Here is a 12,454-nt window from a genome sequence, read left to right as displayed (position 1 = left end):
TTAAATCTTTAGATAAATCAATTTGCTTTGTCGGGGATGTGGGAGGGATTCCACTCCAGAAGTGGTAAACTTATCTTGAATTAGCTTTATACTTTAGCGAATACCTGGCGTGACTTTTTACCAATGGACTCCAGTACAAAGAGGATGGTGTGAAAATCTATGAGAGCACTGCACAGCTTGCCCAGGATGTAGAGAAATGTCTGGGAATTTCAAGAACAAGAATACAGGCAACGGTTACAAGTGATACAAAGCAACTATCAGGGCCAGGGGAATAAACTTTGGAAGAGAAATCCATTAACAATGGTTTGGAAGAATGATGGTGAATGAAGTCCGATCTTCAATCTACTTGGGAACAATGAGCCTAATTTAAGGGAAGAAGCATTAGGCTAAACAACCACAAGAACTTTAAAAAGTATATTTTTTTACTTCCAGAGGACCTCTTGTGATGAGTGGTCACTGTTGTAATAAAGGAGACACTGCAGCTAGTTGCAACAACCAAATGTTAATGACCAGATAATCTGTATTAATGACCACAGATCTCCCCTGTCCTTCAGAATACCACAACGGGATCTTTCATTTCATGTAAAACAGGCCCTCAATTTAATCTTGGATTAAGTAGGAGGCCATCTAGGAATTTTCTTCATGCAGAGGGAGATGAATCTTTGGAATTCAGATTTCTGAACGGTCCATGAACCCATGAACACTACCTCCTTATTCCTTTTTTTTGCATTATTTATTTATTTTGTAGTTTATAGTAATTTTTATGTCTTCGCATTGTACTGCTGCTGCAAAACAACAAATTTCACATCAGGTAAATCAGTGACAATAAATCTGATTCTGATTCTGATTCTGATTCTGAATTCTCTAGCTTGGAAGTTTATGGATCCTCGGTCATTGAGTTCATTAAAAGCAGAGGGCAATACATTGCTGGATGTTAACAGATAGTGCGGGAAAGTGTTGAAGTATAAATTCTTGATAAAAGGCAGGGCAGGCTCCAGGTGTCAAACTCCTGTTTCTCATATTCTTTGTTCTTATCTCAAGCAGTCCGAGAGTTGAGGAGGGAAGGCTGGTGATCGGAGGTTGGTCTGATTAGGGTGTAGGGAGGCAGGTGGTCTTACTAACATCTGATGCCTGGTCAGGGAGGGGAGTGGATGATCAACTGGCTGGAGAAGATAAGGGTGGAGCTCGAGGCCTCCTCTGGAGTATCTGGGGATTGGGGAACAAGCGAGCTGGAAGGTTGGAGAGATCAGGTGTTTGGCCATTGGTGCTGACTGGGGAGGTTGGTGAGGGGAGTAGAGTTTAGGCAGCTGAGTGATCAGAGGCTGATGATGGGGGTGAACGGAGATTTGAGGATGGGGAATCTAGGGTCTGGGCTAATCTGGAGAGGGGGATGGGGTGTAGGTGCAATTGGTGGGTGGGGTAGGAATGTTGCCACGGGGTTGGGGGTTAAAGGAGAGAAGGTAAGTAACCTGATCTACTGTGACAGGGACCCACTCTGGGTTGATCCATGAGGGTCCAACCATGGTTCCTTCTTGAGGCAACACTCCAAAATGTGGGTGTCATTTCATCCAAATTATGGAAGATGAGAACTGAAACATGTTTTAGGTTGCAGAGCAGGGGGAGGGCTGGAAAGGACACTGTACTCCAGCGAGGCTCCTGACAGGTAGTGGCAGGTCAGACTTCCACAGTAACAGGGAAACTACAGTAAAATGTGGGGTTGAATGCAACGGGTGTTGACAAGCTATGAATGCATTTCTGTGTAATTAACAGCTTTATGTCTAAAAAATGAACATTTATGGAGGCATTTTTAGACTCATGGTCTAAGCTGCAGATCAAGAGGTAATACAGGTAGACAGGGTGGTGAAGATGGCGTTTGGCACGCTGGCCTTCAGTCAGGGCATTGAGTATGAGAGTTGGGAAGTTATGTTGCAGTTATATAAGATGTTGGTGAGGCCACACTTGGAGTATTGCGTATAGTTTTGGTCACCCTGTTATAGGAAAGTGTTATTAAACGAGAAAGAGTACAGTAAAGATTTACCAGGATGTTGCCTGGACTTGGGGGCCTGAGTTACAAGGAGAGGTTGTGTAGACTAGGACTTTATTCCCTGGAATGTAGGAGATTGAGGGGTGACCTGATAGAGGTGTATAAGATCATGAGGGGCATAGACAGGGTGAAAGCACACAGTCTGTTTCCCAGGGAGGGGGTACTAAAAACAAGAGGGCATAGGTTTAAGATCACAGGCAAGAGATTTAAAAGGGACATCAAGGGCAGCTTCTTCACACAAAGGGTGGTGCGTATTTGGAATGAACTGCCAGACTATATTCTACATACTACATCAACCTGTTGGCTTGCTCTTGTTCCTGAAGCAACCTATATCAGCCCCAAGATCGGGGTGACAACTGTTGCCAGCCTTGCCAGCACCCAAGAATGGATTCTTCAGATTGTAACAAAGACAGAATGTGACAGTCAGTCTCCATAAATCAGCAGCGAGGCTAGTACACATTGTTATTGCGAAATTCAAGTTAGATTCAAGGTTGAAAGGAAGGTCAAGGAGGAAGGATTCCTGAATAAATATAAACTGCTTGTAGGAACACACAGAACAAGGGAATTGGCCAGTAATAAAATTCATTATGTTCCAATGGGATCTGAATACAGTGCAAAACACAGGTATATTTTATTCCATTATTTTATATGTAGCTGGTGAAGGAAGAGCTTGTAGATCCGTGACCCTTAACATGTCTCTCTTTACGGAGAGCATGTGTGCTGTTGCTGGTATCTCTGTGCACTACAAGTCTTTGCTTCCCCACACACAGCGCACTGCTTGAGTTATTTTTAGTCTAGCCCTGAGTGCTTCAATGCCCTGACTGTAATCCTTTGTTTAAAAATAAAAACAGAGGAACAAAACATTCATCTGAGGGAACAATGCACATCTTGGTGCTTCAGTCACGCGTTGTGGCTGCATTAGAAACTGTGAAGAAAACCGCAATCACTTAACACAATGCTATAGACTCTAAACGTACAACACACATCTGCATGCAATACGTTCCTTTAAGATGTGACTTTACGTGCATTGCATACAGTTCCCATATTAAGACTGCTTCTCTGCCAATGGAATACAAATAGCATGGAGTCTGGGCGAGCAAGTGTGCAGAAGCATTTCTCAATGGCTATAGCGCCATTTCCTTAGCCAGGAGGCACATTCTGGGGCTGGGGTGGCTTTTAACAGCAAGCAACTTTCAAAACAGCCAAGTGATATGGAGTGAGTCACAATAAAAACATTCCTTCTCCCTCCCTGTATCCAAAGCATCGGATCCAAAACCATTTCTCACATGCGATTCTGGCAAAGCATCGAGCCCAGGGCAGGCAAGCAATCCGCAGGTGAGAAGTTCACCGCGACTCTGGTCAAACGCAAGGTCTGCACTGTGAACGCAGCCTCCCACCCCCCAGAACACAGCACAGCAGAGGGACACGGACAAAGACAGACAAAACAGCCGATTGTGCAGTGGACAAACCTTCCAGGTCTGTGTTTTCGTTGTGGTTGACTTGCTTCAGAGGGCAGCAGAAGATTTCGTGACATTTAGCACGAAACGGAGACTCTTTTTTCTTAACATCCGCGGATTGGATAGAGTCTCGATGCAACACATAGTAATCCTGTGTGTCAGGGACAGCGTCATCTCGAACTGTGGTTTTCATACAACAAAATGAACTAGGATTAGCAGGTATTCACCCAGAATCCCCATCCCATCTCCCCTGAAGTCTTGTTAAAACATTTACACCAGTCCCCTAGCAAATAAACAGTTCTTTTTACATTTTTAAGACTGGAATACTGATTAAATTCCACATTTGTGAAGCCTTGGATTCCAAATTTAATCACTCAAAATTAAATCTCTTGAAATTAAATGGAGACTCTTGCAATGACTACACCATGCAACCCAAAAGATTTCTTTACAATAAAATCATTTAAACATCACATCTGCCGTTCTTTTTATGTCAAAGAGCCTACAACATGGTATCGGTATTTTTTTGGTATTGGTTTATTATTGTCACTTGTACTGAGGTACAGTGAAAAACTTGTCTTGGCATACTGATCATACAGGCCAATTCATTACACAGTACAGTTACATTGAGTTAGTACAGAGTGCATTGATGTAGTACAGGTATGGCAAGTAAGTTCATTGTCTCAGATGGTTGTGGGAGTTTAGGACTGTACTTGTGCAATCTGTATAATGCACTGCTAGTAAGTGCCCAGATCTCCCACATCCGCATCTTTCGCCCCCAAGAAAGACAAGGGAGGCAGGTGTGGGGAAACACCACTACCTGCATCTTCCCCTCCAGGTCGTACACCATCCTAACTTGGGAATATATCATTTTTCCTTCATTGTCACTGGGTCTAATCCCGGAACTCCCTCCCCAAAAGCATGGTGAGAACGTCTTCACCAGAAGGACTGCAGCGGTTCAGGAGGACAACTCACACCCACTTTCTCAAGGGCAGTTAGCGATGGGCAATAACTGCTGGCCTTGCCAGATCCGAAAATATACAAGAGGGCTACGGATACTGTCACGAAGAAAGCTAAAGGCTGAGGCTGGGTGGAGAGAGTCGGGCGGCATGGGGATGGGGCTGTTCATTTGCAATGAGGCCCAGAATTGGCTGTAATCTTACTAAGTGGTACTGAGTTGAGAGGCTAATTGGCCCCCACCTGCTAACGAGAGGAAGAGATCATTCAGCTGCAGCTGAAACCATCTGGACCATGTCATCAGTTCTGAGGAGGTATGTGTCGGGTGGAGCACAAGTTCTCTACAGCGATGTCAGGCTGAAAGGGTTAAGTGAGAAGAACAGATTGCACAGATTAAATTTGTATCCTCTTGAGTTTAGAAAGCTGAAGAGTGACTCCATCGGGATATTAAAGGATGCAAAAAGATGGAGAAAAAGGAAAAGTCCAAAATTACAGAGGTGTAGTTAATGCCTGACGCTCAGGCACGGTAGCGCAGCGGTTAGCGTAACGCTATTACAGCGCCAGCTACCCAGATAATTCTGGCCACTGTCTGTAAGGAGTTTGTACGTTCTCCCCGTGTCTGAGTGGGTTTCCTCTGGGTGCTCCGGTTTCCTCCCACATTCCAAAAGATGTATGGGTTAGGAAGTTGTGGGCATGCTATGTTGGCACCGGAAGCGTGGCGACACTTGCGGGCTGCCCCCAGAACACTCAACACAAAAGATGTATTTCACTGTGTGTTTCGATGTACATTTGACTAATCAGGAAATCTTATCTTATCATGGGTGGATTGGGAACAGAGATCTCAACATCTTCTGCAGATTGTAGATGGGGCTTATAACAGAAGTCTGTGGAGGTGAGTGGGGTGGAGTGAAGCAGGAAAATGGATGGCACAAAAGGTTTGAAGGATTCATCTGGCTCCCAGCGTTCTACTCCCAGTGGTCACTGATTCTCAGAGTGACAGGCCCTGGAGAAACCTACCCCTTTGGTGCTGCTTTTCCAGTTCCTTTGTCCCTCGGAGCTACAAGTGCAAGATCTTTTTGTGTATTTGGGGCTTTTCCCATGGAACTCAACTGTGGAGGGCATCAGTCAGCTCCTGACCCACACTGTATTACCCCACCATTGGCATCACATCCGGCCACACATATAAGCCTCAAACCAACCTGCATATCATGAATGAAAATGAACCCAAAATAAAAGTGGTCATGTAGTTTTAACACAATTGTTTTTGTTTGATGAAGATACATTTAGCTAAACTGCAATCAGACTAAAACTTTGATTTCAGTCTTAATACAACGGCCACGCTTTCAGCTGGTTAACTGGGCAAGTTGCTATTAATTTCCGTCGACATGAAACCTGTGGAGGAGAGGTACTGTTAAAGCTGTCAGAGGATAATAATAGTCATGGAGGGAGAGGAATATGGTGAAAAGGCAGTGATATCCATTACGATTCTGGGAGTTCTATTCTAGCTGCCCTCATTTGTATCTTTATTGGATGTAGATCACAGGCAAGGGCAGCATTAATTAACCGTCGCTGACTGCCCCGGAGAAGGTGGGGGAGAGCTGCTTTCTTCAACCACTGCAGGGTGTGTGGGGAAGGTGTTCCCACCGTGTTGTTGGGGAGGGAGTTCCAGGATTTACATCCAGTGACGATGAAAGACTGGAAATATATTTCCAAGTCAGAATGATATGTGAATTGTACAAGTAGACATTGGTTAAGGAGAAATGAAAATAATAAAATAAAATACTGGAAATACTCAGCAGTCCAGGCAGCATCTATGGAGACAGAATCAGTTAACATTTCAGGTCAATGACCTTCTATCAGAACTGGTTCTGTTGACATGCCATCGATCTGACAGAACAACTGAAATATTAACTGACCAAGAAACAGAAAATGCTAGAAACACTCAACAGGCCAGGCAGCCTCTGTGGAGAGAGAAACAGTGAACATTTCAGACCCTTCATCATCTCTTTCCACAGATGCTGCCTGGCCTGTTGAATCTTTCCAGCATTTTCTGTTCTTAGTTCAGATTTCCAGCATCTGCAGAATTTTTTCTTTTGATTGGTGAAGGAAGAATAGAATCACATTGACTTTCTTCTACAATTGATGGCAGGGAAGAGGTGGGCGAGGGGTCGATTTCTGTGCTGTCCAACTCTATGACTCGATTAGAGATTCCACTGATTTTCAAGAAAGTACAACAGACTCAAATTAGTAACCATAAGACCTTAAGTAATCGGAGGAGAAGCTGGACACAATCCATCTGACCTGTCCCCAAATCGACAGGGTATCTACAATTCTCAGCCCTACTTCTCTGCCTGTCCCCCAGAACCCTCAATCTTTGTATAATCCAAAATCTATCTCAGTTAAAAATACTCACAAATGGCAGAGGTGGGGAGTTCTGAAGATTCACAACCCTCTGAGAGAAGAGGCTCTTCCTCATCTCAGTCTTACAAAAGAAACACATCACTTTGTACCAAAACTGTATGCAGTACCGGGGGTGGGATCTGACCACGGCAGTTGTGGCAAAATCTCCTTACTCTTGTAATTCATCCCCATTGCAAAATTAAGGCCAACGTTCCCCTTGCCTTCCTAAGTACTTGCAATAGCTCTCTGTGTTCCTGGTGTGAGGAATTCCAGTTCTCTTGGAACAAACTCATGCAGCAGTCTCACACCAGTTAAACAATATTCTATTTCTCTACTCTTCTCCCCAAAGTGAATACTCTCACATTTCTCACAGTCCACTCCATCCGCCCTTCTTTTGCCACTACCTATGGAGACACAAGAGACTGCAGATGCTGGAATCCAGAGCAAAAAACAAACTGCTAGAGGTTAGAGAGGTTTGGCTTGTCACTGAACACCCTAACAAACTTCTACGGATTTACTGTTGAAAGTATCCTGACTGGTTGCATCATGGTCTGGTACGGCAATTCAAATACACAGGAATATAAGAAGCTGCAGAGAATAGTGGACTCTGCCTAATACATCACTGGCATCTCCCTCCCCACCATCGGGAGTATCTACAGGAGGCGCTGCCTCAAGAAGGCAACATCTATCATCAAAGATCCTCCCACCATCCGGGCCGTGCCATCTTCTCACAGCTACCATTGGGAAGGAGGTACAGAAGCCTGAAGTCCCACACCACCAGGTTCAAGAACAGCTACTTCCCTTCAACCATTCAGTTCTTGACCCAACCGGCACAACCCTAATCACCACAGTTTAGCAACACTATGACCACTTTGCACTAAAATGGACTTTGTTTTTGTTCTAATTGTCTTCTTTCTTGTAAAAGTTGTGTATAATTTATGTTTAATCCATATTTTTCTTGTGAATTCTGCTCCTATGATGCTTTGTGCCTGTGATGCTGCTGCAGGTAAGTTTTTCATTGCACCTGTGCATATGACAATACACTCGACTTTGACTTTGAACTCAGTGGGTCAGGTAGCATCTGTGGAGGGAAATGCACGGTTGACATTTTGGACTATCCATTTCACTCCACAGATGCTGCCTGACCCACTGAGTCACTCCAGCAGTGTGTTTTTTGCTGTACACTATGTTCTGCTCATGACCTGGAATGGAATGATTGCTTTTCATTTTCCAGTGCTAGTCAGTTTATCCTTACACCACCTGTAGTTTCCAAGTGAAAGGCACTATAATAAAGAAAGAGGCCATATAAAGGGCGTGTGTTAACTAAATACGTCTGTTTACTAATGAGCTGGAAGGAGGTTGATCCAGAAACACTGGTTGGAAGTCTACATGTGAGAGATTTGGGAAAAGAGTAGAATGAATTGCTTGCAAATTAGCAGCTTAATAATTCATGAGTCGAATGATGTTAAGTAGTTCTCATTCACAAGTGAATATCCAGAACAGTTATGATTTATGCCTTCAATTAAGTAACTAGAGCTACACTTCTAAAGTACTTCACTGACAGTTAAGGGCTTTGAGATGGCAGGAACCAAATACAAAAGTGAAAGAACAATTTTCTTTCCATTTTTATCCTTGAACCCCAATCTCAGACTTCAAGGTTGGAGAAATGTTCATTGTGAAAATGCAGGAAGGTCTCTGTAGAGCAAAATGAAAAACAGTAACATAAAACATTTATAAATGTAACTAAAGAACCAGGAGAAGTAACTCATTTTGAAGACAGTTCCAAACTCTCCACAGACTTTTGCCACCACTTTCACACAGGACTTTTGTGAAGGTGTGGGTCCTTCCTCGAAGGGGTGAACATTTTGTTCTCATGTTTACCGCCTGCTCCAATGGTGCAGAGCAGTTAAACAGCACTGCAACCGGCTTTGTGGACTTTGCCGTCTGTTGGGATAGAACATACAATAGTACAGCACAAGAACAGGTCCTTCGGCCCACCATGTCTGTGCTGAACATGATGCCAAGTTCACAAGATCACAAGATCACAAGACAAGGGAGCAAATGTAGGCCATTCGGCCCATCGAGTCTGCTCCAAGGAAAAGGGAAAAAAGAAAAAGAAATGAGAAATGGGGGGGGGTGGGGGGAAGGAAAAAAATTATTCTAATCCTAATTTCCGGCCTTATCCCCATATCCCTTGATACCCCGACTATTTAGATATCTATTTATCTCTTCCTTAAACACCCCCAATGATCTGGCCTCCACTGCTGTACCTGGCAAGGAATTCCACAAATTCACCACCCTCTGGCTAAAGAAATTTCTCCTCATCTCTGTTTTGAAACTGTACCCTCTAATTCTAAGATTGTGCCCTCTGGTCCTGGACTCACCCACCAAGGTAAACAGCCTAGCCACATCTACCCTGTCCAGTCCTTTCAACATTTTAAATGTCTCTATGAGGCTCCCTCTCATTCTTCTGTACTCCAGTGAGTACAGTCCAAGAGCCGACAAACGCTCATCAAACGTAAGCCCTTTCATTCCGGGAATCATCCTCGTAAATCTCCTCTGAACCCTCTCCAACATCAGCACATCCTTCCTAAGATATGGGGCCCAGAACTGCACACAGTATTCCAAATGAGGCTTCACTAGTGCCCCATAGAGCCTCATCAACACTTCCTTACTTTTATACACTATACCTCTCAAAATGAATGCCAACATAGCATTCACTTTCTTTACCACCGATCCCACCTGGTGGTTAACCTTTAAGGTATCCTGCACGAGTACCCCCAAGTCCTTTTGTACTTCTGTACTTTGAATTTTCTCTCCTTCTAGATAATAATCTGCCCATTTATTTCTGTTTCCAAAGTGTACAACTGCACATTTCTCAACATTGAATCTCATCTGCCATTTCCTTGCCCATTCTCCTAAACTATCTAGGTCTCTCTGCAACCTTCCTGTCTCCTCAATACTCCCTACTCCTCCACCTATCTTGGTGTCATCCGCAAACTTAGCCACAAAATCATTTACTCCATCATCCAAATCGTTAATGTACAAGGTAAAAAGGAGCGGCCCCAACACCGACACCTGCAGAACACCACTAGTAACTGGTAGCCAACCACAACAAGACCCTTTTATTCCCACCCTTTGCTTCCTGCCAACCAGCCAATGCTCCACCCATTCTGTTATCCTACCTGTAATTCCATGACCTCTCATCTTATTAATCAGTCTCTTATGGGGCACCTTGTCAAAGGCCTTTTGAAAGTCTAAATACACAACATCTACCGCCTCTCCCTTATCCACCCTACCTGTGATTTCTTCAAAAAACTCCAATAGGTTGGTCAGGCAGGATCTTCCCTTCATGAAACCATGTTGGCTAGGACCTATCTTACCTTGCACCTCTAGTTATTCCGTAACACCATCCTTGAGGATAGATTCCAATAACTTTCCCACCACTGACGTCAGACTAATAGGTCTGTAATTTCCTTTATGCTGCCTCCCTCCTTTCTTATACAGCAGAACTACATTTGCGACCCTCCAGTCCTCTGGAACCATGCCGGAATCTATTGATTCCTGGAAAATTATCACCAATGCCTCCGCTATCTCTAAAGCCACCTCCTTCAGAACCCGGGGATGCACCTCATCTAGTCCGGGAGACTTATCAGTCTTTAGCCCATTTAGTTTTCCTAGCACCTTCTCTCTAGTAATCTTAACTGAACTCAGTTCCATTTCGTGAGACTCCTGACTAACCGGCACATTGCTGATGTCCTCCACGGTGAAGACCGATGCAAAATACTCATTCAGTTCCTCTGCCATCTCTTTATTGTCCATTATAATATCTCCCGCACCGTATCAATTGGTCCTATATCAACCCGTGTCTGTCTTTTACTCCTTATATATTTAAAAAAACTCTTAGTATCCTTTCGAATGTTATCCACCAACTTCCTTTCATAATTCATCTTTTCTTTCCTAATGACCTTCTTAGTTTCCTTCTGCAGGTTTTTAAAAGTTTCCCAGTCTTCTGTTTTCCCACTAATTTTTGCTTCTTTGTACGCCCCCCCCTTTTGTTTTTATTTTAGCCTTCACCTCTCTCGTTATCCACATTTGTGCCTTTTTTCCATTCAAAACCTTCTTTTTTCTTGGAATATATCTATCCTGCATTTTCCTTATTTCTTGTAGAAATTCCTTCCATTTCTCCTCTGCCGTCCCTCCAGCTAGCTTACTCTTCCAATCAATTTGGGCCAACTCCTCTCTCATACCACTGTAATTTCCTTTGTTCCACTGAAATATCGATACACCAGTTATCAGCTTCTCCTTCTCAAACTTGAAACTGAACTCAATCATATTGTGATCACTAGTTCCCAGTGGTTCCTTTACCTTTAGTTCCCTAATCACCTCTGGTTCATTACACAGCACCCAATCCAAAACAGCCAATCCCCTGGTGGGCTCATCAACAAGTTGCTCCAAATAACCGTCCCGTAGACATTCCACAAACTCACTCTCCTGAGTTCTACTGCCTTGCTGGATTTCCCAGTCCACCTTCATGTTAAAATCCCCCATAATTATCTTCACATTGTCACTCTGGCATGCTTTTTCTATCTCAAACTGCAACTTATCGTCCACTTCCTGACTGCTATTAGAGGGCCTATATATAACTGCTACTATTGTCCTTTTACCCTTGCTATTTCTTAGCTCCACCCATAAGGATTCCACCTCTTCTGACCCAATGTCCTTCCTTTCTATTGATTTTATATCGCTACTAACCATCATGGCCACACACCCCCCTCTGCCTACCCGCCTATCCTTCCTATACACTGTGTACCCCTGGACATTCAGTTCCCAATCACATCCTTCATAAAGCCATGACTCGGTGATTGCCACAACGTCGTATTTATTAACCTGTAGTTGTGCCACTAGGCCATCTACTTTATTCCTAATGCTACATGCATTTAAATATAGTACATTTAGTCCAGTATCTGCTATTGATTTTGTTGTACTTCTATTGTCCAGCAAATTATCCTGACTTTTCACCTGCCTGTCCTTCTTACCATCCTCACTACACACTTAGACATGTTTCTATATACCTCATCCTCTATCCTAACATCCTGTATCCTAACATCCTGATTTGTTGTACTTCTATTATTCAGCAAATTATCCTGACTTCTCACCTGCCTGTCCTTCTTGCCATCCTCACTGCACACTGTCTTGGACTTGTTTCTATAAACTTCCTCGCTTACCCTAGCATCTTGTATCCTAACATCCTGGTTTCCATCCCCCTGCCAGATTAGTTTAAACCCTCCCCAACAGCTAAATTAAACATTCCTGCCAGGATATTGGACCCTTTGGAGTTTAGGTGCAATCCATCTTTAGCGAATAGGTCATGCCTCCCCCAAAAAAGGTCCCAATTATCCAAAAATCTGAAGCCCTGCCCCCTGCACCAGTCACTCAGCCACGCATTCATCTGCCAGAGCTGTCTATTCTTTCTACCATTGGCATGTGGCACAGGTAGTAATCCTGAAATTACCACCCTCGAGGTCCTACTTCTCAACTTTCTCCCTAACGCCTTGTATTTCACCTTCAGGACCTCTTCTCTTTTTCTACCTATGTC

The 12,454-nt window shown here is 43.7% G+C and overlaps 1 protein-coding gene across 10 annotated transcripts in view; it reads right to left on the bottom strand.

The window, feature by feature from the left end:
* Nucleotides 1–12,454, bottom strand: part of fgf13a (fibroblast growth factor 13a) — a 441,705-nt gene that overhangs the window by 215,645 nt on the left and 213,606 nt on the right. For 9 of the 10 annotated variants that reach the window (XM_052021018.1, XM_052021024.1, XM_052021016.1 and 6 more), the window contains one exon: nucleotides 3,514–3,681. The exons of the other annotated variant lie outside the window; for it this stretch is intronic. In XM_052021018.1, coding sequence (XP_051876978.1) covers nucleotides 3,514–3,681 — 168 coding nt within the window. The remainder of the gene's footprint in view (nucleotides 1–3,513; nucleotides 3,682–12,454) is intronic. 10 annotated transcript variants of the gene reach the window in all.

This window comes from Pristis pectinata, chromosome 8, assembly GCF_009764475.1.
Source record: "Pristis pectinata isolate sPriPec2 chromosome 8, sPriPec2.1.pri, whole genome shotgun sequence".
Lineage (NCBI taxonomy): Eukaryota > Metazoa > Chordata > Chondrichthyes > Rhinopristiformes > Pristidae > Pristis > Pristis pectinata.
Note: the sequence above shows the minus strand (reverse complement) of the source record. Positions and strands in the feature narration are given on the sequence as shown.